Here is a 25,969-nt window from a genome sequence, read left to right as displayed (position 1 = left end):
ATATGTGTGTGTGTGTGTGTGTATATATATATATATATACACACACACACACACACATATATATATATATAAAAATATATATATATATGTGTAGCAGAGGGAGGAACACTCCAAACTCATTCTGTGAGGCCGCCATCACCATGATACCAAAACCCGACAGAGACGTCACAGTGAAAGAAAACTACAGGCCGATATCACTGATGAATGTAGATGCAAAAATCCTCAACAAAATACTAGCAAACAGAATCCAACAGCACATTAAAAAGATCATACACCATGATCAAGTGGGTTTTATCCCAGGAATGCAAGGATTCTTCAATATACACAAATCAATCAATCTGATACACCATATTAACAAATAGAAGGAGAAAAACCATATGATCATCTCAATAGATGCAGAAAAATCTTTCGACAAAATCCAACACCCATTTATCATAAAAACCCTCCAGAAAGTAGGCACAGAGGGAACTTACCTCAACATAATAAAGGCCATATATGACAAACCCACAGCCAACATTGTTCTCAATGGTGAAAACCTGAAACCATTTCCTCTGAGGTCAGGAACAAGACAAAGACGTCCACTCTCACCGCTCTTATTCAACATAGTTTTGGAAGTCCTAGCCACTGCAGTCAGAGAAGAAAAAGAAATAAAAGGAATCCAAATCAGAAAAGAAGAAGTAAAGCTGTCACTGTTTGCAGATGACATGATACTATACATAGAGAATCCTAGAGATGCTACCAGAAAACTACTAGTGCTAATCAATTAATTTGGTAAAGTAACAGCATACAAAATTAATGCACTAATGATGAAAAATCTGAAGCAGAAATTAAGGAAACACTCCCATTTACCATTGCAACAAAAAGAATAAAATACCTAGGAATAAACCTACCTAAGGAGACAAAAGACCTGTATGCAGAAAACCATAAGACACTGTTGAAAGAAATTAAAGACAATACAAACAGATGGAGAGATATGCCATGTTCTTGGATTGGAAGAATCAACATTGTGAAAATGACTCTACTAGGAAGAATCAACACTGTTAAAATGTCTACTACCCAAAGCAATCTACAGATTCAGTGCAATCCCTATCAAACTACCAATGGCATTTTTCACAGAACTAGAACAAAAAATTTCACAATTTGTATGGAAGCGCAAAAGACCCCGAATAGCCAAAGCTATCTTGAGAAAGAAAAACGGAGTTGGAGGAATCAGGCTCCTGGACTTCAGACTATACTACAAAGCTACAGTAATCAAGACAGTATGGTACTGGCACAAAAACAGAAATATAGATGAATGGAACAGGATAGAAAGCCCAGATATAAACCCATGCAGATATGTCACCTTATTTTTGATAAAGGAGGCAAGACTATGCAATGGAGAAAAGAGCCTCTTCAATAAGTGGTGCTGGGAAAACCGGACAGCTACATGTAAGCGAATGAAATTAGAGTACTTCCTAACGCCACACACAAAAGTAAACTCAAAATGGATTAAAGACCTAAATGTAAGGCCAGACACTATCAAACTCTTAGAGGGAAACATAGGCAGAACACTCTATGACATAAATCAGAGCAAAATCCTTTTTGACCCAGCTCCTAGAGAAATGGAAATAAAAACAAAGATAAACAAATGGGACCTAATGAAACTTAAAAGCTTTTGCACAGCAAAGGAAAGCATAAACAAGAAGAAAAGGCAACCCTCAGAATGGGAGAAAATATTTGCAAATGAAGCAACTGACAAAGGATTAATCTCCAAAATTTACAAGCAGCTCATGCAGCTCAACATCAAAAAAGCAAACAACCCAATCCAAAAATGGGCAGAAGACCTAAGTAGACGTTTCTGCAAAGAAGACATATAGATTGACAACAAACACATGAAAGGATGGTCAACATCCCTAAGCGTTACAGAAATGCAAATCAAAACTACAATGAGATATCATCTCACCCCAGTCAGAATGCCCATCATCAAAAAATCTAGAAACAATAAATGCTGGAGAGGGTGTGGAGAAAAGGGAACACTGTTGCACTGCTGGTGGGAATGTAAACTGATACAGCCACTATGGAGAACAGTATGGAGGTTCCTTAAAAAACTACAAGTAGAACTACCATATGACCCAGCAATCCCACTACTGGGCATATACCCTTAGAAAACCATAATTCAAAACGAGTCATGTACCACAATGTTCATTGCAGCTCTATTTTCACTAGCCAGGACATGGAAGCAACCTAAGTGTCCATTGACAGATGAATGGGTAACGAAGATGTGGCACATATGTACAATAGAATATTACTCAGTTATAAAAAGAAAGGAAATTGAGTTATTTGTAGTGAGGTAGGTGGACCTAGAGTCTGTCATACAGAGTGAAGTAAGTCAGAAAGGGAAAAACAAATACCATGTGCTAACACATATATATGGAATCTAAGAAAAAAAAAAGGTCATGAAGAACCTAGGGGTAAGACAGGAATAAAGACACAGACCTACTAGAGCATAGACTTCAGGATATGGGGAGGGGGAAGGGTAAGCTGGGACAAAGTGAGAGAGTGGCATGGACATATATACACTACCAAAAGTAAAATCGATAGCTAGTGGGAAGCAGCCGCATAACACAGCGAGATCAGCTCGGCGCTTTGTGACCACCTAGAGGGGTGGGATAGGGAGGGTGTGAGGGAGACGCAAGAGGGAGGAGGTATGGGGATATATGTATATGTATAGCTGATTCACTTTATTATAAAGCAGAAACTAAGACACCATTGTAAAGCAATTATACTGCAATAAAGATGTTTTTAAAAATGACCAAATACAACTTCTAGATATTAAAAAGTACAATAATCAAAATTTAAAACTTAATGTATGGGCTTACAGTAGACTGGGTGCCGCTAAAGAGAGAACTAGATACTCAGGCAGTGGGGCCGAAGGAAGTATTGGGAATGAAGCACAGAAAGACCGAAAATAGAGGAAAACTAAGGAAGGCCTGTTCAGAGAAATGGAGGTTAGATTGAGAAAGTCTACCATTTACCCAATAGGTTTCTGTAAGCAGAGGAGAGAGGGGGTGGAGGAGAGGCAGTATTTGTTGAGATCATGACTGAGAAGATGCCAGAGCTGACTAAAGAGTCTAACCCACAGGTTCATGAAGCCCCGTGAATCCTAAAAAAAAAAGTATCAATAAAATCCTAGAAGTGGGCTTCCCTGGTGGCACAGTGGTTGAGAGTCCACCTGCCGATGCAGGGGACACGGGTTCGTGCCCCGGTCCGGGAAGATCCCACATGCTGCGGAGCGGCTGGGCCCGTGAGCCATGGCCGCTGAGCCTGCGCGTCTGGAGCCTGTGCTCCGCAGCGGGAGAGGCCACAGCAGTGAGAGGCCCGCGTACCGCAAAAAAAAAAAAAAAAAAAAAATCCTGGAAGTATAGTACAAGACAGGAAAAGGACAGATGACCTTCAAGGGACCAACAGCTTCACAGCTGACTTGTCAACAGTTAGCAGCAGAGAAAGTGAGATAAAGGTGGAATGATATTTCAGTGTGCTGAAACAAAATCGAAACAAACAACAAAACACAACAAAAACAAAAACAAAAAAAACCCTTTCAATCTAAAAATCTATACCCAGTGAGGATAGCTATCAAGAATGTGCATAGAAAAAGAGACTTTCAGGCAAACAGAATCTGAGAAATTTGCCATCAGCAGACACTTAACAAAAGGAAATACTGAAGGATACACTTTGGCAGAACTGATCCCAGATGGGAGATTTGAGATGAAGGACGCATTGAGAAACAAACTCCCCGAAAGTGGTCAATATATGGGTCAATCTAACAGTATAAAAACACGGTCTTGTGGGGTTAAAAACAACATATAATTAAAATGTTGACTTTGGTAACATACCAGTCAAGTGATGGATAAATAATATTTTGAATTTTCTAAAATCATTGTACTTGCTGGGAAGAATGGTATTTATTAAACTTAGACTCTGAAAGAGAGAACTAGAGACAGACAGACAGAAAAGCAGCAGGCCACCATGAAAACAGCACTAGACCAGGAGGTTTGGATGCTAGTATCAGCTCTGCTGCCAGGGAGTTGTCTGGCCTTTGAAAAAGCCACTTCTCTCATCTACATCTCAGCTGTCTTGTCTGTAAAATGAAGCTTTGGGACCAGATGAATTGTAAAGCCTCTTCATCATGATTCTGTGAAACACTGAGAAACAGATTCACTAGAAAAAAAGGGAGCAATAGTTCCCTGAGTTGTTTTTTTTTTTCTTTTTCTCCTTTGAAATTTTATCAATAAACGCTTGCATTTTACTTCTGGCTAACTTTTATGTATCTGATCCAAAACTGGAGCTAAATGTAGTCTCTCCCAGGTGTGTATTTTGCTTTACTTTTTCCGTTTGTTTTGCTTTGCTTTTTTGTCATCTAGTAGCCAGACAGAGTAATAGCAGTTTCCCAAAGCTTTAGGGGTAGGTAGCTTGTGTAGATGCTGTGGGGACATTTGCAGAAACAGCCTGTGAAGACTGGGCCTCACTGTGCCACTATTGATCTTTCTTTCTTTCTTTAATGCATTACCTGAGCTGACATTTACCTCCTTTACTTTCTTACCTTCTCTCCTTGCATTCTTCGGCTTCCTGTCTTTGCAGGCTAATAATAAGCCTGAGATTGAAGCGGCCCTCTTCCTAGACTGGATGAGACTGGAACCCCAGTCCATGGTATGGCTGCCCGTCCTGCATAGAGTGGCTGCTGCGGAGACTGCCAAGCATCAGGCCAAGTGTAACATCTGCAAGGAGTGTCCAATCATCGGCTTCAGGTATGAGGAACGCCCCCAAATGTCATTTTATTTGATCATTTCTCACCTTTTTATGACTTGATCTTTTATCTCCTCTACCAGTTGCTGTTAGTTTGGTCCTCTGCACAGTGGGAGAGGAGGTGATCAGGCTGGAGCATTGATCACTCCTGTCACTCCCCGGATCACTAGGTTGTTTTAGTGGATCTACCGCATCAGGCAGGCGTCCTTCTCAGCCTTCACTCTCAGCTCTGCAGAGCCATGCTCTTGGTCGATCGGGACTGACTGCCTGTCTCCACCAAGATATTCGTCCATCAAGTATATACAGATGAACTGTACCTCCTCTTTCCTCGAACCAAAACATTTTGATCATCTCTTTCTTTTTTTCCATGGTCTTTTCTGTTTATAGAAACTCTCCAAGAATCAGTTATAAAACTAAGGGATGATTCTATTTTGGGAGACCTGTCATGGTAGCTCAGTCTCTTAATCACTTTGCACCACTGTTCTTGCCCTAAGGTAACAAGAATTGTTTCGAGCACCCTAGAACATACTTCTTTATCTGTGAATCTGATTGCTCTCTTTTCATAGTATCCTAATGAACTTCTGAGGGAATATAAAGTGTGCAAGTAAATGAAAGATTCACAAAGTAGCTAAAAAAAAGAAAACGTTCCTTATAAATTGAAAAGTGAAAGTGGTAGGAAACATCGCAGGTTATTATTCTGATATTCTTGAAATGTCCCAGAAAACGATTGGCTCTTAAATCTTCAGTCTTGTTGACCTGTTTGGGGAGACAGGATATTTTTAAATGAATTAATCTTATTGAACAATAATCCCAAATCCAGATTCTGAAATGGTGATGTATTTAAACATCTGGATCAACCTCAAGGTTTCCATAGCAACGAATAAGCCGTCAAGTTGTAAACTAGCTATATCATCTATGCCTGTTGAGAATCCACTTATCAGCTAAGTAGACACTCATTTCTGGTTATGCTTAGACTTGTTTCGTTACTTTGTTTCCTAATAACTGCTTTGTACCATTTGTGTGCTTTTCATTCACTGTGCTCCTTTACCATTGGTGTTTGTCCTACCATACTTCATGCTGTTTACGGAGAGGTTTTACAGAAACCTTCAGAGGTTTCTAAAGCCTAGATAGACAACATTGAGTAGGCAGTGCTTGCACAGGACACCTTTTTTCCTTCCTGGTTTTGGCAGGTAAGAGTGATGGCGGGGGGGGGCTCCATTGCATTTCTTACCTTTCTTTTCTTAGCTTCCTTCGCTGGTAAGATTTGTATACTGGGGGAAGTTTTATAAAATGAAAAAGGAGAATGCTTTGGAGGATCAAAGAGAGCATTTTCACATTCAATTCTTTTGCCCTTATGAAAGTAGATTATTTTAGGAATGAGCATTTCTCTTTCCTCCTTTCCCCCACTCTCAGAAGATGGTTGGGATCTAAAAACAGTAGCTTTTTTTTCCCGCATTCCCATATGTGACATAAGGAATATGTTTATTTTAATTGGCTAAGATTCTTATCTGAGAAAGCACAAGGCAGGGAGGGTATGAAACAAAGAATACAGTATTCTGAGAATGGGGGGCGCGGGGAATGTACCATGTAGTACTTACATCTCACCCAAAATGTGTCTTTTCTTGGGGCTTCCATTATCATGTGGAGGTAATGTGATGAGGGATTTCTGAAGAGAGACAGATAAAAGAGATTATCCAAGTAACAATCTGAAGATGAGTCATCTCAGTTAATCAGAAAATGTAATTAAAGCAAGATTTGGTTTAATTGAGAGTTCTCGTTTAATTTTCTTTTGTCTTATGAAATTGCTTTATCTTTATAATTTTTTTTTTGAAAATAATTTCCCTCCGAAAACTTTGGTGCCTTTTTGATGGGTACAGGAGCCCGCAATGCATCAATCTATCCTTTCTGGAAGTTCTTTCAAATTCTAGTATCTGGTCTTCAAAAGCCTGGAAGTCGGCCACTATCTTCCTACTTAATCTGAAAGAGTTCCTAGTGGAGTTTAAATAAGAGCTGAGTTTTTCTCCCCTCCCTCCAAATGTTTATAGGATAATCTTTCTGCCAAAATATTTTGATACTGTAGGAGAAGCACCGGTGAAATCTGGAAGTAGGGAAGTTAATCACTTACCTTGTGGGATTAATGAACCCTGCATTCTGTTTCCAGAATGAAGACAGTGTGGAAGGAGGTTTCTTAAAGGGTGTTCTTTGGGAATTTGATTTGAAGAAATACATATATGTTTGTTTTTGTTCTTTACCAGGTACAGGAGTCTAAAGCACTTTAATTATGACATCTGCCAAAGTTGCTTTTTTTCTGGTCGCGTTGCAAAAGGCCACAAAATGCACTATCCCATGGTGGAATATTGCACTCCGGTAAGTTAGATTCCTCCCTGACGTGACTTAGTTCACCTGGAAGAGGTTTCAGTTTTGTACAATCTTACAGATCACGTGTCACGCTGTGATTTGTAAGTTCCCCAGATGTTGCCCAGCTAAAGTGGCTCCAAATTGTAGACTCCGGGACTTACCTTATCCCTAGCGCGATGCCTGGCACACGTGGACTGTCGTAGACACTCGACACATATTGTCGGGTGAATCAGTAGGTTTTTCTTCTGTTTTTGTGGGTTGTAGGGAAGACACTTTCACGTTTATTTTGCACATCCCTAGCGGCTGTGTGCAGAGGTGTTACGGCCATGGGGCACGTTGGGTACGGGGTGGGGTGATACAGGTTCCTTAAAATTCGCAATCCACCACTTAAATTAATCTTGCTCACGGTTAACCAAGTAAATGCTAGGCGTTTACCTTTTAAACTACTCTGTGCGAGATGGGTATTATTTTTATCCCCTTTTTATAGTTGAGGACTCTGAGATCCTAAGGTTAAAAAAAGCTTGCCCAAGGTTCTATAATTAAGAGCTGGAGTCTTCTGCTAAGATGTTGTTTTGGGAAAATGCTCAGTGGCCAGTAGAACTTTGAAAAATCACTGGTGAAATGGAAAGGGCCTGGACTTGGTGGACACAGACCTGGGTGTAAATCTTTTATTCCTTAAACACTAGCTGCTTGCCATTCAAAGTGTGATCTTTGGACCAGCAGCATTGGCATCACCTGGAAGCTTAGGAAGAATGCAGAACCTCAGGGCCCACCTTGGACTTTCTAAATCAAAGCCTGCGTTTTAGCAAGGTCTGCTGGTGGTATCCAGCACATCAAAGTTTGAGAAGCTGTGCTTTAGAGCTTTTCTCTCTTCCATCTTCAGAGTGATTCTCCCAGTTATTTCATTGTCTTCCTCATTTTGATTCCTTTTGCAAAGGTACTCATTGATGGAGAATGTACCATGCTGTGAATAGAATGGTATTTAGTGGGTGAATTACTATAGCGACGTGGACAAAATCGTTTTAAAACTACTGTGAAGTGTGGCAAAACGGAAGGTCAACTTTCTGACCTCCAGACTTCTATAAATTACCATTTGTTGGGTAGCCAGTAGTTGGTATACTTCATTTATTCATCATCACAACTTGTTGAGGTGTTACTGCCCCGATTTTATAGGGGGTGGGAGCCTTGGATAGGTAAATAAGTCACCCAAGTTAACCCCACTAGTAAGTGGCAGGTCTGGTTTCAAAACCGTGTTTTCATTCGATTCCAAAGCCTTTGCTCTCAACTCCTACTGCTCTTAATTATAATAAAACAAGTGGGCTTCCCTGGTGGCGCAGCGGTTGAGAGTCCGCCTGCCGACGCAGGGGACACGGGTTCGTGCCCCGGTCCGGGAGGATCCCACATGCCGCGGAGCGGCTGGGCCCGTGAGCCACGGCCGCTGAGCCTGCGCGTCCGGAGCCTGTGCTCCGCAACGGGAGAGGCCACAACAGTGAGAGGCCCGCATACCGCAAAACAAAAACAAAAGAAACAAGTGCTCCGAGGTAGAGGGCTGGAATTGTGCTTTCCCTTGAGATTATACCCCCTCCCCAAGTCTGATGTCAGCATGATTTCCCTTTCAGACTACATCGGGAGAAGATGTTCGAGACTTTGCCAAGGTACTGAAAAACAAATTTCGAACCAAAAGGTATTTTGCGAAGCATCCCCGAATGGGCTACCTGCCAGTGCAGACGGTCTTAGAGGGGGACAACATGGAAACGTGAGTAGTGGCCAAAGCAAACCAGCCTCTCAGTTGATGTATCTTTGAGCTCCTCTCAGCTGAATACCTTCCTTCACTCCCAAATGCAAACAGTCTCTCCTATTTCTTTCTTTAGATTTACTGATTCTAAAAAGAGAAAAGCAAGCTGATGTTCAGTCGCCATTTTCCATGTCAATTGTCCCATGACAATGACCTCTTCCAAAAGTTAAACTTTATCTCACAGGGAGTAAACCACCACGTTCCGGCTCCTAATTACCTCACAAGGCTTGCAAGAAATATGGGACTGTTTACAAATGAGTGATTCCAAGATTTCATTTTGATTTTCCTCCCTTACAAATCAGTAGGCGTGTGTCTTTTTGTATCTGATTGTGTGGTCGTATCTAGTCACTTTTTTCTACTTGAAAAAAAATATAGTCACGGGAAATTTCTTCACAGTAAGTAGTTATGATTCTCTAGATCAAAATGATGATGTCTTCACCTCTTTTGAACCTTCTCTTCTTTTTTCCATAACTCTGATGGCAATCGCACAACTGCTTTTCTTTTAATTCACTTTTCACCTTTGTCTGGCCGTTGCTTTCCATGGTTCATACTTAATTGGACTTCATTTATTTTGACCTTTCAGTAATTTGTGTGTGTGTGTGTGTGTGTGTGTGTGTGTGTGTGTGTGTGTGTGTGTGTGTGTGTGTGTGTGTGTGTGGCTGAGTTTGCCTGTGTCTCTCTTCACCACCTCATTTTTTGTTTTGCAGTCCTGTTACTCTGATCAACTTCTGGCCGGTAGATTCTGCGTGAGTACTTCCACTGAAGGGTGCTGCTACCACCAACACATTCGCTTGCTTGATTTTTAAAAATTTTTGTTCTGTTTGTTTTGTTTAAAGGCATTTTAATTTCCCTTCCTTCATTTCAAAAATGTTTCCCTTGATAAGACTTTGAGGGTGCCATCCACCACAGGTCAGGAGAATCAGTGAGGTTTTCAGGTCCCCACTTGGTCAAATGTAAACCAGCAGAAATCCTGGCCTGGAGTTCAAATTAACATCAAAGAAATTGTTGGGTTGTTAGTTATATTCCTGGGAGACACGTTTATATATTATTTCATTATAAGCAGGGAAGAGCCTTCTGATCACATAATAACATTCTTTAGCCATATTTCTAGAGATTCAGTGCTTTAGGACCTTCAAAAGGATGATGGTTTACTCTTTAGGGCCTGTTATAAGTGGACTCTTTAAAATCAAAATTGGTGTCATGGTATGATGTTGAGTATGGTTGAATAATTTCAGTTAGACATGTGGACTTTTTATCAGGTGATGCCATGCTATTTGACCAGTGTTTATATACATGAGTTTCTCAATTTTGACCTAAACTCACTTTGCTCTCTTCTCCAAGCTAAATACCCAGCTCATAAACACACATTTACACTGGAAGGAAAGTGTACTGTAGTCTTTGTTATGATTATTGGTGTGTATTATTAATACTACTAATACTAGATATTAACAGATAATTGATTTATCTCAGAGTTTATAATATCATCAGAAAACTCCTTTTAGAGTCCGTGATTTAAACATCAGCAAAGTGTGCATTGTTTTAAAGTTATATTGTATGGGGTTTTTATAACAAAATTGTGGTATTTCAAAGTGTACTTTATTAAAATATTTATTTAAAGTTAGACAGCTCTATTATATATAAGAGGGAAATGACCAGTTTGGAAGACGGGCTTCTATAAGAATTCAGTTTATTTTTATTGGGTCTTTTTTATTCCACCATGTAATTTACTTTAAAGTAGGTCTTTAAAAAAAAAAATCCTGTAGTGATAAATGCAAGCTCTTAATTGAAGTTTATTTTAAGTCTTTAATGACCTAAAGGAAGTGTAACACTTTCCTTTCTTTTGTAAAGCTGCATTATTGTGCCCTTTAATTTTGAGATATGGTAGCTATACCCGATTTCTTTAATCATCATGCTTAAACAACTTGGGGAGTTATTTAGATTCAGCTATGTTCCTTGCTGTTGGTACTTATTTCCCCTATCCCAGGTAGTCTATTTGTTTATAGAAGGTAAAGCCTTTCATAAATTAAAAAAAAATTTTTAATTGATATACTGAAATTCTCAGCTTGATTGGATCCTGATAAGCAAATAGAACTTATTCCAACACAAAGTAAATCTAACCAACTGACAAACCCAAAAGAAAAATATGCTAAAGGTTAATGTTTTAAAACACATAGAGGTAGCGCAACATAATAAAGAATAACTAGAGGTAGAAGTTTACTGTATACATAAGCTAATGAGAAAAATTCATGACAGTTAAATGTAACTTATTTTAAGTAGAGGGTGTTTGTCTTTCTTAAATTTTGAAGAACTTTAAAATTAATAACATTGTTCTAAAAAAAATCTTCTCTAACAACTGAAACCTACCCCCACTTAGCCTTTTTATTAAAAAGTATACTAGATTATTCAGAAATAGTGGGAAATTCTAACTTTGAGGAAGAAAACAACCCCAGCAGGCTAAAGTCCCTGTACTACCAATAATTTTATTAAAGTCTTTACTCATGGGATGGTAAATAATTTATAAAACGAATTGTAAAGCTATTCTGTTCACGCAGAAGAGCCAGGTCCTAAGGTGTTTTATTTTGCAAGAATTCTATCCAATGTTAACAAATCCTATGACGATGACAGCCTTTAATCCATTCAGTATGGATCACAGAATTTGAAAGTTTACTGAAATACAGATCTTTTGTTTTTCCTTAGAAAAAAACCCTTATTTGCCTGCATTTGTCATTTTATTTGAAAGTAAACCTAGCATAAACCTTTTATATTGTTTGTCCACAAATGAGACAGTCAAACAATATTCTTTGAGCTATTCTGCTTTGGAAACTTAGTAATGGAGTTGTCACAAAAGAGAAAATGCTGGTGGGTGGGATGGAATTGGCCATTAGCAATAATAGGAATAGTAGGAATAATCCTTTTGGGGGTATATCATTTTGTATTTAGGAAGTGAGAAGGGAGAACAGTATTCTTACCTTCTCTTGGAAAAGCGTTTTAGAAGACTTTGCATTTAGTTTTGTTTCTGGACTACGCAGTTTTGTACTTCTACTAATTCTTGATTTTTCAATGATCCTTCTCTGACCAGTATTCCCTTTTGGCTCATATTCTCGTTTAATAAGTACCTCCGTTAGTGTATATCTATATTTGTTAGATTGCTTGGTTATTATGAGTTCCTGAGCTTATGCATGCTATCTTAGGTGCTATGTACATTAATAAGAAAAATAACATGGAAGTATCCTCAAGGCTAAGAATTAAAGCTCTGCATAAAATTTTCTGTTTAAGATTTTCTTAAAGTATTTTGCATTTACATGCCTAGCTTTCTCGGTGTAGTTATGCTCCAAGGTCTCATGTTTTCTTTCTTCTCTACACTACCAAGGTAGCAACTGTTACAAGGGGAAACGCTAATATATTTTCCTCGATGGTGGGCTTTTAGCTTATAAGAAGTATGTAATCGAAAGACTGGTCTGTTCCAGAAGATAGGGCTTATAAACTAAGTAATCCAGGTACTCAGTTATCTTGACCTGCAGTGAATATTTCAAAACAAACCTTAGCATTTTTCTAATAATGGGCTGTTCCAGGGTTCTAAGGAATTAGCAGATTATCTCCAAAACTAGAATGAAGATTCACCTGGAAATCTTTGGATCTGCCTAGTAAATTGGGTAGTCATCCTTTTGTTTCCTCATGACAGTTTAAGCATCTTCGCAATTCATTCCAAATTTGAGTATGGTGACATTTGACCTAGACAACTTTGGTTTCACAAATAAGACATTTATCTCTCAGGCAAGACTTCAGTTCCCTGGTTATTTGCTGTAGTGTGCTGTAATCATCTTATGATTGTGTGTCTTCTTTAAGAAATACAGATTTCTAGCACATTTCCTATGTAAGCCTAGGTAACTACACATTTTTCTTTCTTTCTTCTTTTTTTTTTTTTAAGAAAAAACAGACATATTCTTCTTAGTGTCCTGACCAAGTCCTTGAATGCTGCTTAGACATTGGACTAAACTAATCCTTACTGAATAGGCTTCTCTTGACTTTTGGATTCATGCCTTTATCTAAGGGCTTTCTGTCAGGAGAGAAATGGAAGCGACCTTTTGTCCTATTCCAGTTAAAACAAAAAAGCCCAAGCCCAAACTGGTGTTCAGAACAGATGGAGTTTTTCCTAAGGTTAATCTAAAAGATACTATAAAAACTTCAAGGATAATTAATAGGTCAGATATGAAAAGGTGGAAACATGTCAACCCTACCAAAATTCTCGTCTGTGAAGCCAAAAAAAAGTAGGTTTTTATACCCCCAAAGTAAATAGACTATAGCTGCTAATCCTCCTCTCTTGTTTTCCCCTCTGTATATTAGCACACAGTATCCCTAATAAGAAATATCTCAGATGTTGACATTCTACTGAAGTTAGTCATTGTTTTTAAAACATCACATTATAATTTAGGGCCATTCAGTTTTGCTTTATGAAGTAGTAATATAGTCCTGCTGCTAAATTGGTAGATATATTCCTTCTTTACAAAATTGCACAAACCAAGACATCTTGATACGTGGCATCTTAAGGAGTCATGGACTGGAGTGGCCTCTTTGGAACTAATATCGTTAACTGCAAATTTACTAGGCAAATGTACAGTTTCCATTCAGTAAGAAGGCAGCTAATAAATGGCACAGGCGTGAACTGTTTAAAATTTTAAACCGCATACTGCTAACACAATTTCAGAACTCTAGGTTATGAGACATTACAAGACAGGAGGACGAAATGTCACGTAGAGGTTGTCTCCCCTGACCTTTTCTATAATTGAAACTTTCCAGAGAAGTTTTTGACCTCTCTTTATGGCTTTTGAGAAAAGCAGAAGTATGAGAAATCATCTCTCAAACCTGGATTCTAACTACTTGATGATATCTTAAGATACAGGAACAGCTAAATGTGTACATTATCCATAGGATTAGAATAAAAGCATTCTAGGCCATGTATATAACATAACTGTGTGGTGGGGGTTTTTTCTCCATTAATGGATGGTATCTGTGACTAATAACATTTTCTGCCTTATAGGCCTGCCTCGTCCCCTCAGCTTTCACACGATGATACTCATTCACGCATTGAACATTATGCTAGCAGGTATGAGACTAGTTGAATGCCAGGCAAATATTGATTGAAATAACTAACCAAGGAAAGCTAACCTATATTAATTTTAAACAAATCTTTTCTTTTTCCCCAATCTTGTCTGATTTCTACTAATCAGCTTGCCCTCTAACGTGCATGCCGTTCCACTGCATGTTGTTCTTGGACACCAATAAGAGCATCGGCCCAGAACAGCCTCCCCTAACCCAGGCCTTTAAACATTCCTCATAGCTTTTGTTATGTTTTATATACTGAGCTCGTTTATTAATCAGTTGACTTAGAAATCATCTAACCTTCTTAGGAAACTGCTAGACCGGACATAAGTATATGAAGAAATTATACTGTGTTATATAGAGACTATGAAAGCACTGGCTTTCCATGTCTGTGTGTATTTTACATAATATGCTGTAAAGAAGAGAATCACTCATTTTCCTAATCCCTGGACCTTTCTGTCCCACTTCCTTTGTGTTTGAGGTAACTTTTATATCTAAAAACTAAATTGCTGATTGTAAGATATGCTTGTTAAATAAATCTGTAAGAGTTTGGTTCACTTGTAAGTTGTAAAAAGACTTTATTATTGTTTGAGGTGAAGGAGGTTTTTAAAGGTAAAAATTGGCAGAATGTATAGAGGGCTTACTGTGAATCTATCTTTTATCAATAGTCTAACTGCTGAACATGTTTATCAACCATAGGAAGTATTAACTAGCTATATATAATTCTGTCTTCAGTGGAAATCTTTAATTGTCTTAAAAAAACACATGGGATAGCGTAAGGTACGGAGTGTATTTGTTGTTAGGGAAGCTTTTCTCGTGAAAACAAAGGCCTCTTCTCAGTGAAAGGAAGATCAATCTGTGAAGGAAAAAAAATACAACGTCTCTTGTAATTTGCAGCGTAAATGTAAAGCTACTTAACTAGCTGTGGTCCACCACTCACTGCCTCAGACCGTTAGGCCAACACACACATCCTTTAATATGAAGGATTCCTTTCTCCTCTTGACATGATTTATCCTTTAGTTTTCAGGAATGTTCAATTAGGTCTTGAATAGATTCTAAGAAGTCACATAAGTTTTAATGAGCTTTTACGTTTTTTATCAGGCTAGCAGAAATGGAAAACAGCAATGGATCTTATCTAAATGATAGCATCTCTCCTAATGAGAGCATGTAAGTATCCTGTCTCTTTTTACAAAATGTTCCTGACCATGAAATTGCTTTGAGGGATTTAGAGGTAGGGTAGCACGCAGAAGATAGGAATTAGCGTTTATATTCATTTGATCTTTCAAGGAGACTTTCATTTACATTTTTTTTCTTTAACTCTTGACAACCCGACACAGAATGAGCTCATCCAAATTGTGGCATTATTGGTATTCCAGATGTTCCAAAATGTTCCAAAACATTTTGCCTTATTCTTATTTAGTGCCATGCTACCACAGATTGCAGGGTCCCAAATACTTAAACTATATTAAATGTTTAATCTTTGACCAAACCCGCAGGATATTTAAAGGGATTAGATATTAATTTTCAAAGTGATGTCTAAGTAGTGTTTTCTCCACTCGTGGGGAGTAGAGCTATAATCTTGGTGTAGTTGCATTGGCATTCCCATATGGTAGGCTAGATGGGCATTTTCCTTTAGAGGTCCTAACTAGCAGATTTTTGTGATTTAGCGTCTTCAAGAGCTAAATAAAGTGAGGCTATCTTGTGAAGGGTTTCAGAAGAAGAAGTACACATTGAGGTCACGGTTTTGTAGTGGGCCGATAAGCCAGGCCTGTCAAATTTAAGGAAGGCGAGAGAGCGGTGCTCAAAGTGGCGGAGAACACAGCTGGGCAGGGAACACACAAAGTGGCAGGGAAACAGAGGCTTCATTACAGAGCAGGGGAAGCATTCACAATAAGGAGCGCAAAGGAATCTTGCCATGAACCAAGAGGCTGAGGTGGAGGGAGCAGACCGAGAAGCAAATACGGAGGACAAAATAAGGCTCTGCTAACTGAATAGATAATTCAGGGAGATGAAATCTAGTCAGGGTGCAATAATGTTTTTAGTTTGATAAGGTACGGATGTCTCACCACTTTGTCACAGAGAATCTAGGCAAAGGGACAATGGTAAATGTATCATATGCAGTGGGTGTGGCAACCCAAAGTCACACTCAGATGAGAAACAGGCTTTATAAGGATTAGACCGAAGGAAACAGTATCCAAGCGGCATTTATACATAACTGGTTATTGAAGACGTGAGAGTAAGTCATCTCATCTGGTACATAAAGGTGATCAAGGTAATAATTAATAAAGAATAAAGTCAACACTCAGCCATTCATATATGACTTAAGTTATTTAAAAGAAAACAAAACAGCCTTTTCCCCCAAACATAACTATGGTGCATGCTCTTTCTTAGCTGTGGGGAAAAGTATTAATAGTATTAATATATAAACTTACTTTGACAGAAAAATATGTAAGCAAAGAATCAACGAAATGTAAACAACCTGAATGATTTGCTTCTTTGGGTCACTCATTGGAATATTAGAAGCTCTAGCACATTCACAGTAATTCCAGTTGTATCTGTATAATAATGGCTGCCATTCATTGACTGCCTCAGAAAGCAGTAAGAGAAGTTGAATGTTGTAATTAAACATGGGAAGTCCTAGCAATCAAACTGCAGAATTTGGGAAGAGAGCTAACAAATTAGGTGGTCAAAACTGCTTTTGTTTTATTTTTAAACGAAATTTAGCTTTAGCTTATTCTGAGGGCATAAAATCCATTTTGACTCAATGTTGGATGGTAATATCATGGTATCTTAGGGGCAGATCTGGGGAAGTGGTTTGGTAGATTGGTTGACTTCACTTAAATGTTTGTTTTTAACACCCAATAATTATTTTAATTTTAACTTACCAACCAGTTATCTGACTTGATGGACCAAGATCATTTAAATTAGGAGGATTTTTTTCCCTAAGTATCTGAAATTTTTTCAACTCAGAGGACATAGAGATGAGAAAAGGAAATTAAAGGGGGGTGGAGAGGGAAATATTAACATATCATCTTACCGATATGTAGCCAGAAGCAAAGGGCTTTAGCCTATCACTAAGAACAGAATGAAGTTCTTATAACTAGGAGGTACACAGGCTTTTCAGGAGCTGGGGGCGATGCATTTAGAAAATAATTTCTTGTGTGTATGAGAGAGTTCCTAGATATGAGGTAAGACTGCAGCTTCCTCCCAACATATAAGCCTTTGGCCTCTTTGTTCCCCAAGGTTAGTCTAAAAGCTGCTCTGAGGAATGAGTTGTTCAGTCCTCTTGTATTAGTCGCCTTGATGGCTTTTTTTTTTCCCTGCCAATTTTTGTTTTTCTTTCTAAACAATAATTGAATGAAATTTTATCTGTAGTTTCATTATTGTTACCATCCTGCCTCCGTGGGGTTTATAAGTTGAAACTGGCTTACCCAAAGCAACACTTTTCAGTTGCATTGCTTTCCACCTAAGACATTATTTACTCTGTTACCTTAACGGCTTCAGTTTTTTCCTGGTCAGTATCAACAACATAGTCGGTGAGTGAACAGATTGTCTTGACAGGCTTGGTAGCAAAAGCATTATACAGCCATTATTACGTCTCAGTATTTACTAACGATTGGTTAAACTGTCAACGTAGCGTCCCAGTATTACTGTAATTCTACCATTCATTTACCCATGTAAATAGGCCAAGCAGATTCAGTGGAAAATCTGAGCAAGAAACACTTGGAATTGTCACCAACAGGATGGTAGACCACAACTTCAAGAGTATCAAAATGTCTTTAAAAGCAGGAAAAAGGGTCTAATTAATTGTTAAGAGCAAATAACTGTTTCTATTTTAAAATACACACCCAAGTCCCTGACCCCCAAGGCAAAATAAGGGGGGGAAAAAACCAAAACCTTTGATTTTATTTTCCAGAGATGATGAACATTTGTTAATCCAGCATTACTGCCAAAGTTTGAACCAGGACTCCCCCCTGAGCCAGCCTCGTAGTCCTGCCCAGATCTTGATTTCCTTAGAGAGTGAGGAAAGAGGGGAGCTAGAGAGAATCCTAGCAGATCTTGAGGAAGAAAACAGGTGAGTTTTCTTTCTAGCTTTGTCATTGGTATGCACAGTGCATACACTTGCACACATAGAAAAGTGCCAGGAATCTTCACTTAGAGTCATTTTATGTCTAATTGTTTTCTCCAATAATTTGTTTAGCTCCATTTACAGATTCTCTCTCTCTCTCTTTTTTTTTTTTTTGTCATCTGAAAGAAGAAAACGAATGCAATAGCATAAGTAAGAACTCATATAGTAGGTGTTAAAGGAATTAATGCTGATGGTGGTATTTGATTTGTTGCATGTGTTTCAGAGGCTTTGATTTTATGTTTGAGAATAGAATTTAAGAACAAAGTAGGTCATTTAATTTTATGATGATATGATTTGTACATGTGTTTGGCCATATTATCTCCAAGCATTTAAGAAAGTAGGCTCATTGGTCATATTGGGGAATGAATCAGTTCATCTTAGTTTCCATCATCAGATACAGCAGCCGTTTATGCTCACTGTCCTAGCAGATTAGTGAGACAGTTCTAGTTGTCAGTCATCACCTGAAAAAGATGTCCATGGAAAAAGAGCAGAAATTATAAAAGTAAAAGAAAATTTCATAATGACTGCACAGAGGACAAAGATGTAAAAATCTGGCATATTGTGTGATGTCAGGATAATGCAAATCATTGGACTTTTACTTTTGTATCACGTTTATTGTATCACAGGTCCCTTGGTTAAGAAAGGCTTTTGCACGTGATCGCTTCTAACTCAGTGTGCCTTCCTTAGACAGATGCCACCAGGCGAGTCTTTAAAGAGCAAATGCTCAAATTTGTGGGACTTGAGTACTTTCATCTCTTTGGTTTAGCCCAAGGCACAAGGACATCTTAATCTAGGCAACACAGTGTGTCTGAGAACCAGTGCCCTCAGGGAGTATGTCACCTCAAGATGAAAAGGCAAATTGCCATTCAGCCATTGCTTTCTCCTGCCACTGGCCTCTTTCTAGCTCTCAGTACCTCTGACCTATGGCCAGAGCTCCTTATCTGGTCGGCTTCCCTTTGTCTCTTTCTCACCCCTCCGGTAAATCCTCCATACTGACTGTAGTTGTGCATCTTTCCAGAACCAAGACCCATCATGGCATTGTTCCTTCACTGGATTTCTGCATCTTTTAAAAAACCTAGCTTCTCAGCTGGGCATTTTAAATCTTCCACAGTTTTCTCTCGACCTGCTTTTTACAACTTCGTCTTCTTTGGTACCTGTATTCTGGCCATGCTGTTGTGGCTGCTGTTTCTGAATGCATCCTGCTCTCATCCACTTTCTGGGTCGAGCTCAAGCTTGCGTCTCAGCCTAGCTACTAACCCCCATCGCTCCATTGCCATATCTGGCAGAGGAGTCCTTCCCATCCTCCATGCCCTTGCTCAGAATGAGTTTCCCCCCAGAGCCCTGTTAGATCCGGCATTTGGAAGTAATCTATCATTTGTCTGTATTCTCAGAACACTTTGGACCTTTCTCAGAGACTTGTGTTTCGGTTTGCTTTTTTATCACTTATTCCCGAAGCTTCCCTCTAATGGAGATAGTGAATGCCTTTGGAAAAAGGACTGTGTTTTAATCCTCTTAATGTCCCCTATGGTACCTAGCACAGTGTGACCATTTAATGGGCTCTCCAGAAATGTTCGGTAAAAGCCTGAGTTAAGAATACAGAGGGGATGCCACACACATACCATTCAGGAGGTAATACTGAACATTCTGTGGGTTTGGGCCTTATTTGTAAGACTGGCAATGAACATCGTGGTAGATAAAACCTTTCCCTCTACTTTATTGAGTATCATTAGTATTCATTTATGTTAAGTCTTTAATTATTTTAGGGGTCAGAGTCAAATAGGAAGAAAACGTTGGTATTGGCATTATAAATGGAATTTGATGTTACCCAGGAATAAAAATATTTTTGTACTATATGATTGTCCACTGTGTAATATATCTTTCCATTTCCTTGGTCAGGAGTTCTGTCTTGGTTATTATTACTACACTTTCCCTCCATACCATGAGAACCAGGCCAAAGAGTGCTGGTGAAGAGTACTGGAACTATCATTTGTATATCATTTCATCATTCTCAGAGCACCTTAATGCATTTTGGGTCATTTAATCTTCCTAAAAGCTCTGTGTAGAAGATGGATGAGAAAATGCAGGTTCAGAGAGGTTCAAACGGCTTGACCCAAATTTCACAGTCAGCCAGTGGCAGAAGCAAATCCAAATCCAGATTTTCTGACTCAAAATAGCCAACTGTGCCTTGCACCAGAGCCTAAAGAACAGTCATCCTATGTAAATATCATTTATGGAGAATTGTGCATTCTGTGTAAATATCATTTATGTAGAACTGTGGCACATTCCATGGAATGTACCTTTACTTGAGGGAATGTTTTTAGGACTACATATGAATAAACCTGGCCATCTACTTGTGGTACAGTGATGACCACTTTACCCTGAAAGATACCCAAGACCATTCCCCAGGAATGACATGGTTTAATCGCTGAAAGAAAGAAGAAATAAATTGCACCAGGGCTGCTTAGAGCTCCAAAATGAAGGATCTGGTATTGGTGCAAGTCTTTCTGTAAGTTATCTTGACCCTCAAGTAAAGGTCAGGATGAGCTTCCTTCTTTCTCTCTCTGCTTTGTCATGTTTTCACCTCCTACCGAATCCCAAGAAATGTCTCTGCGGAGCTCCCCTCCTGAAGGTAGCCTCTGGTTTTCTTTGCTCTATCCTCTCCTGTCTTCTGGCAGTTCTTCTCAAAGAAATTCCGAGCCAAAGCTTTGTCTTCGTGATCCTTGAGTTCAGTGTTGCCTAAAGGAGCCTGTAATTCACCATTTCCTGTCCTTCCTCTTAGAGACCCCGGGAGGTCATTAGATGTCCCCTCTCTGTGCCCGCCAACCTAGCTATATTTCTCTAGTCAAATTGGCTACATAATTTGACAAATACAAGCAGACATTTAGAGCAAATGGGAAAGGATATTTAAAACTGAGAGTATCCCATGTCCTTCGGACACATGTCTGTGTGTATTTTGTGTTCCTTTATCCTGTAGCAAGGGCTTATCTCCAAATGACAGTTAGCAAGGGAAAGAGGCTTGAAGATCCCCATTCCTGACTGGATATGTTTATTGAATTCTGTTATTCATGACACCTCCCCACCATCCCCTTGGAAAACAGAAATTGGCTAATTAGGAAGTGTCTCAAGGATATCTTATCTCTGTCTTTAGAATTCCATTTCTCCCAGTTGTTGCCACATAGCATTCAATAAATATTTGTTGAATAAGTTAATGAATAAAGGAATTGAAATGAAGCTGTATTTATTTTCATTGTAGCACTCATGCATGTACTTTTGGCTAAAATTCTTTTTAAGTCCTAATTTCATAGAGGAAAGCCTTTTGAAAGCTTTTCTTCTGCTTGCGTTTTCAGAATACTTCCCTTTTTCAAACTTCTTTGATGAGCACCAAGCCTTACTTTGTCATAAATTTAGAATGTTCAAAATTCATTTTCCAAATCCTAAGCCCCGCCTGTCTTCCCCCACCGGCTTTCTCCGATTCTTGGCTTATGCCGCAAAGATAAGGCGAAAGCTCTGAGCAAAAGCTAAGTCTGACTCTCAGTTTTCTCAATAGTGTCTCCCATAAATTTGGGTGACTAGTGACTTACACGGTCTCTAATGTTTCACTTCTGCGTAATGTTTCACCCTCATACCACAGATAATTCTGATTCCACCTGTTCGGTCGAGACCAGTTGGATGTCAAGAATTTGCTCTATTGTGTGTCCTTAGCATTGCAGACTCAAAGTTTGCTTTTTTCCTGCGTACGTGGCAGCCTGCAATCTGCTGACTTAAATCTGTAGTGACAAATTTCGATGTATTTTTCTCTGCACTGTCTAAATGAACTCAGACTTGCTCTGAAATTCTAGGTATGACCCTAGCAATGAGAAAGTAGCCTTTACGAGAGACAAAACCTCATTGTCATTCTGCTGCCTGCGCGTCAAATTGATTAGATTGTTCCCAAGTCTAAAAGGAGGGTAAATACTAAGCTGATTTACTGTGAAGTCTAAAGTTAATTAAAATTGTTAGTAGATGTTTTATGACGACAGAGGATTCTGAATTTTTAGTACCTACTCGGTACCTTTCATATGTCTTGTTGTTGGGCAACCAGTCACGATGCAGCCTAAGTTTGAGTTTTCCCTTGCTCCTTTTCATTCCTCCAGTGGCTATGCAGAATTGTCAATGTTATATTCAGAAAAACTCTAGATGGGTTACTTTTACCACTGAATTAAACTAACTGGCGATCCTCATCCTGGTGCTTTCCCTTGTCAATGACGTGATGACTGGGCCCGGGGCTCATAGTTTTCCATCTTCACAGTCTCAGGACGTCTTTATCCCACGTTCCTTCCTTAGGTCTTTGTGTGAGTCTCACGTGATGGTGAGGAGATGGCCAAGGTGAAGGGAAGCCGAAGGGGCTCAGGAGTGGGCATTCCAAGCTGAGCGGGGAGCATAAACAAAGGTGTCAGGGAGGAACAGCACAGGATGCTTGGGAAACTGCAAACAGTTGCGCGACTTCTGTAGTAAGTCCAGACATGGGAGGAGATGAAGCCGGACAGGTCGGCAAGGCCAGGTGGGGAAGGACAAGGCCAGGCGGGGAGGGACAAGGTCACAGTGCAGTGCTGTGTTGGGGCCTCCTCATGTGGTACAGGGAGCCTCCCGGGGGTGAGCCAGGAGTGATGCTGTTAGACTTACACTTACATGCGTGACTCGGGCAGTTGTGTGTGTGTGGGGGGGGACTTTGAAAAGCACGGGCCTGGAAGAAGGAAGTCAGATGGGGAGGGAGCATGGAAGCCCCGGAAAGAGATGATAAGAGCCTACAGGAGGGTAATAGAAATGGGGAGGATGGGCTGAATCTGAGGGATATTTGAGGGGGTGGAGGGGCGGGGCGGGGCTGTTTGGCTGGCTGGTCGGGTGGATCTGGGCAGGGAAGGAATGACCCCCAGTTCTGGCGGGTGCAGGGCGGGACCGCGGCTGTTGGCAGCTGGGAGTGACAGCTCAGGAGGGGCAGCAGCAGGGCCGTCCTTCAGTTCAGCAGGATCTACAGAGGGCTTTCCTCAAGGTCAGGTAGCTGGAAGACGGTGAACGGGGCGCAGGAGGCGCTGAGTTTGAGGTTCCGCTGACATACCCACGGACAAATGTCTGACGGTGGGGAACGGAACTTTGAAGCTCGCACGAGGGGTGTGGGCCAGAGATAGCAGATCTGGGCGTCACCAGCTCACAGCGGGTAGTCGAAACTGAGGGTCCATTTATCTACCCAGGGAGCACGTGGCAGAAGGAGAACCATGGGCTTGGTAAAACTCTAGAAGATGTAAACATTGAAATGTTTATGTAATTCCCTTTATTGTTTAATAGGTAATCCATGCACATTATATGAAATCCAAAGGGTCTGAAAGGCACGTAGAGAAAAGTGAGTCTTTCTCCAACCTTGTCCCCTGGCTGTAGTGCTCCCAGCGCTGGGGGCTGCCCCCTTTACTGCTTTCTCATGTAATCTTGCAAAGATATTCTCTACATACGCAAATATTTGCAAATATTTTTGTGGTGGTTGGGATTATTTCACACAGTACCATGGAGTGTTCGCTCTGGTCTTTTCGTTCTACTTAAAGATCCCTAATTACACACGCTGGAGGAATATCCCAGAAGAAGAGGGGAAGAGAGCTTGGGAATGATAGCATTTTCCCAGAGGAGGCCAGAGGGAGAGGGGCGCAAGGACCCAGGAGGAGGCATGGTTTTGAACGGGAGAAGGGCCACCTGTGAAAATCATGTTGTAGGTGACGAAGCCGGGGTAAGGAATGGGGGTGGGGAAGATAACAGTGAATGTTAACTGTCCAGTACACATCATTGGGAATTAGTAGAGACTGATTCTCATAGCTGGTCTACACATTTTTTTTTAAGTTGAATTGGGGGGAAGAGAGTAGTATATGAGGAAGTTAATGAATCTGGGCCCTCATGCCACTTGGCAATACGAGCCCCCAAAACAAAGGGCTACAGAGCCTTTTTAGAGAAAGGGAGCTACGTTTCTCATATAAATCAAACGGACAAGGTCTTTCATGGCCAGAGAAGCTGCCGTATGAAGAGAAGCTGAAGGGCATACCCACTGCATTTAGTAAGCTGTGCAGGAGTCAACCACCCCCGCTCTCCGCAGGCAGGGAGGACACTTACATGGGGCAGGGTCACCGTGATTCCGAGGCTCAGTTTCTAACTAAGCCACCCAATAACTACATTTCCTTCAGCGTATCCTGAGTTAATCGAAGCTTGTGGATGGATGACCCGTGTTCTCCCTCTTTTTAACTGTCTTGTTATACTAAATGTATTAGTGTTGCCTTAAACCTTTTCAGGAAGCAGCATGAGGTTTTCTTTTTTAGAAGAAAATTTTATTTTTCACAGTAGAGACAGTTTTAATATTCATTTTATAAATTCTCTGTAAACACACAAACAAAATTTTACTTGGAATACAGGTAGCCATGTATAATCTTTTTTTTTTGAATTGAAGTATAGTTGATTTACAATATTGTGTTTCAGATGTACAGCACAGTGATTTGGATATATATGTATGTGTATAAATTCTTTTCCATTATTGAATATAGTTCCCTGTGCTATACAGTAAATCCTTGTTGTTTATTCTATATATGGTAGTGTGTATCTGTTAATCCCATACTCCTAATTTATCCCTCCCCCCCTCCCCTTGGGTAACCATAAGTTTGTTTTCTACGTGAGTCTGTTTCTGTTCTGTAAATAAGTTCATTGGTACTATTTCTTAAATTCCACATATAAGAGATATATAATATTTGTCTTTCTCTGACTTCATTTAGTATGATAATCTCCGTGTTCATCCATGTTGCTGCAAATGGCATTATTTCGTTCTTTTTTATGGCTGAGTAATATTCCTGTGTGTGTGTGTGTGTGTGTGTGTGTGTGTGTGTGTGTGTGCGTGCGTGTGTGTACACACACACACCCCACATCTTCTCTATCCATTCTTCAGTTGATGGACAACATCATGAAGTTTTAAGTGCAAATACCCAATCTATTTAAATGGGGAATATATGTTTTTTAAAGACTGGAGTTATCACTCGATTTTAGGGTCCTCTGTCTTAGGTGTCTTGGAAATCATAACAAAAACTTGTCTGGTGAGTTTAGATCTTGGCATAGGAAATTGGATAGTCATGAGGACTGCTTCATACCGCAGGAAAACTGAAGTACCCCTCTGGTGATAACAGTATTAACAACTTATTGGTACGGCTGCCATCTTCCTAGAGCAAGCTGGATAAAAGCTGAAGTTCTTACAATCCAATTTCCCTTTTTAGATCCTCCATGAAGACCCTCATCCTTCTTTTGGCTTTTGTTACCAGACCATCCTGCTACAGTAGAACTGACTGTAGTCTTAACTTTCTTTAGTTACTTTCCAGGCCTGAAGATATCATTCCATTCAATTCAGCAGCTAATTAGTGAACGCTTAATGTGTTTTTCAAACAGGACTACAAAAAGGAATAAGCCTTGGTTCTTACCCTCATGGGGCTCAAACTTTAATAAAAAGACATTAACATATAAACAACTAATTATAACCCAGTGTTACAAGTGCTCTGAGGGCACACAGGTGAATGACTAATTCCGTCGGAGGGAATGGGGAGACCTTCACCAAGGGAGGTGAACATAAAGGCTGAATAGGAGTTTTCCAGGCTGAGAGAGGGCGTAAGCATGAGCCTTGCAGACTGTTGGGGCAGTGAGTTACGTGTGGCCAGAGCACAGGAGGAAGAGAACAAGAGAGTAGTGGAATGGTAGGTGGAGACCACTGTTTAAAGGGCTTTACGTGTCAGACAGAGGCGTTTGGATTGTATCCT

At 39.9% G+C, this 25,969-nt stretch overlaps 1 protein-coding gene across 16 annotated transcripts in view; it reads left to right on the top strand.

Annotated features, from left to right (window-relative positions):
• The window catches only part of DMD (dystrophin), a 2,398,628-nt gene that overhangs the window by 2,324,805 nt on the left and 47,854 nt on the right, over nucleotides 1-25,969 (top strand). For all 16 annotated transcript variants that reach the window (XM_055081921.1, XM_055081920.1, XM_028482834.2 and 13 more), the window contains 7 exons: nucleotides 4,618-4,784; nucleotides 7,038-7,149; nucleotides 8,760-8,896; nucleotides 9,643-9,681; nucleotides 13,974-14,039; nucleotides 15,137-15,202; nucleotides 17,952-18,110. In XM_055081921.1, the coding sequence (XP_054937896.1) occupies nucleotides 4,618-4,784; nucleotides 7,038-7,149; nucleotides 8,760-8,896; nucleotides 9,643-9,681; nucleotides 13,974-14,039; nucleotides 15,137-15,202; nucleotides 17,952-18,110 (746 nt within the window). The remainder of the gene's footprint in view (nucleotides 1-4,617; nucleotides 4,785-7,037; nucleotides 7,150-8,759; nucleotides 8,897-9,642; nucleotides 9,682-13,973; nucleotides 14,040-15,136; nucleotides 15,203-17,951; nucleotides 18,111-25,969) is intronic.

Source organism: Physeter macrocephalus, chromosome 21 (genome assembly GCF_002837175.3).
Source record: "Physeter macrocephalus isolate SW-GA chromosome 21, ASM283717v5, whole genome shotgun sequence".
Taxonomy (NCBI): domain Eukaryota; kingdom Metazoa; phylum Chordata; class Mammalia; order Artiodactyla; family Physeteridae; genus Physeter; species Physeter macrocephalus.
Note: the sequence above shows the minus strand (reverse complement) of the source record. Positions and strands in the feature narration are given on the sequence as shown.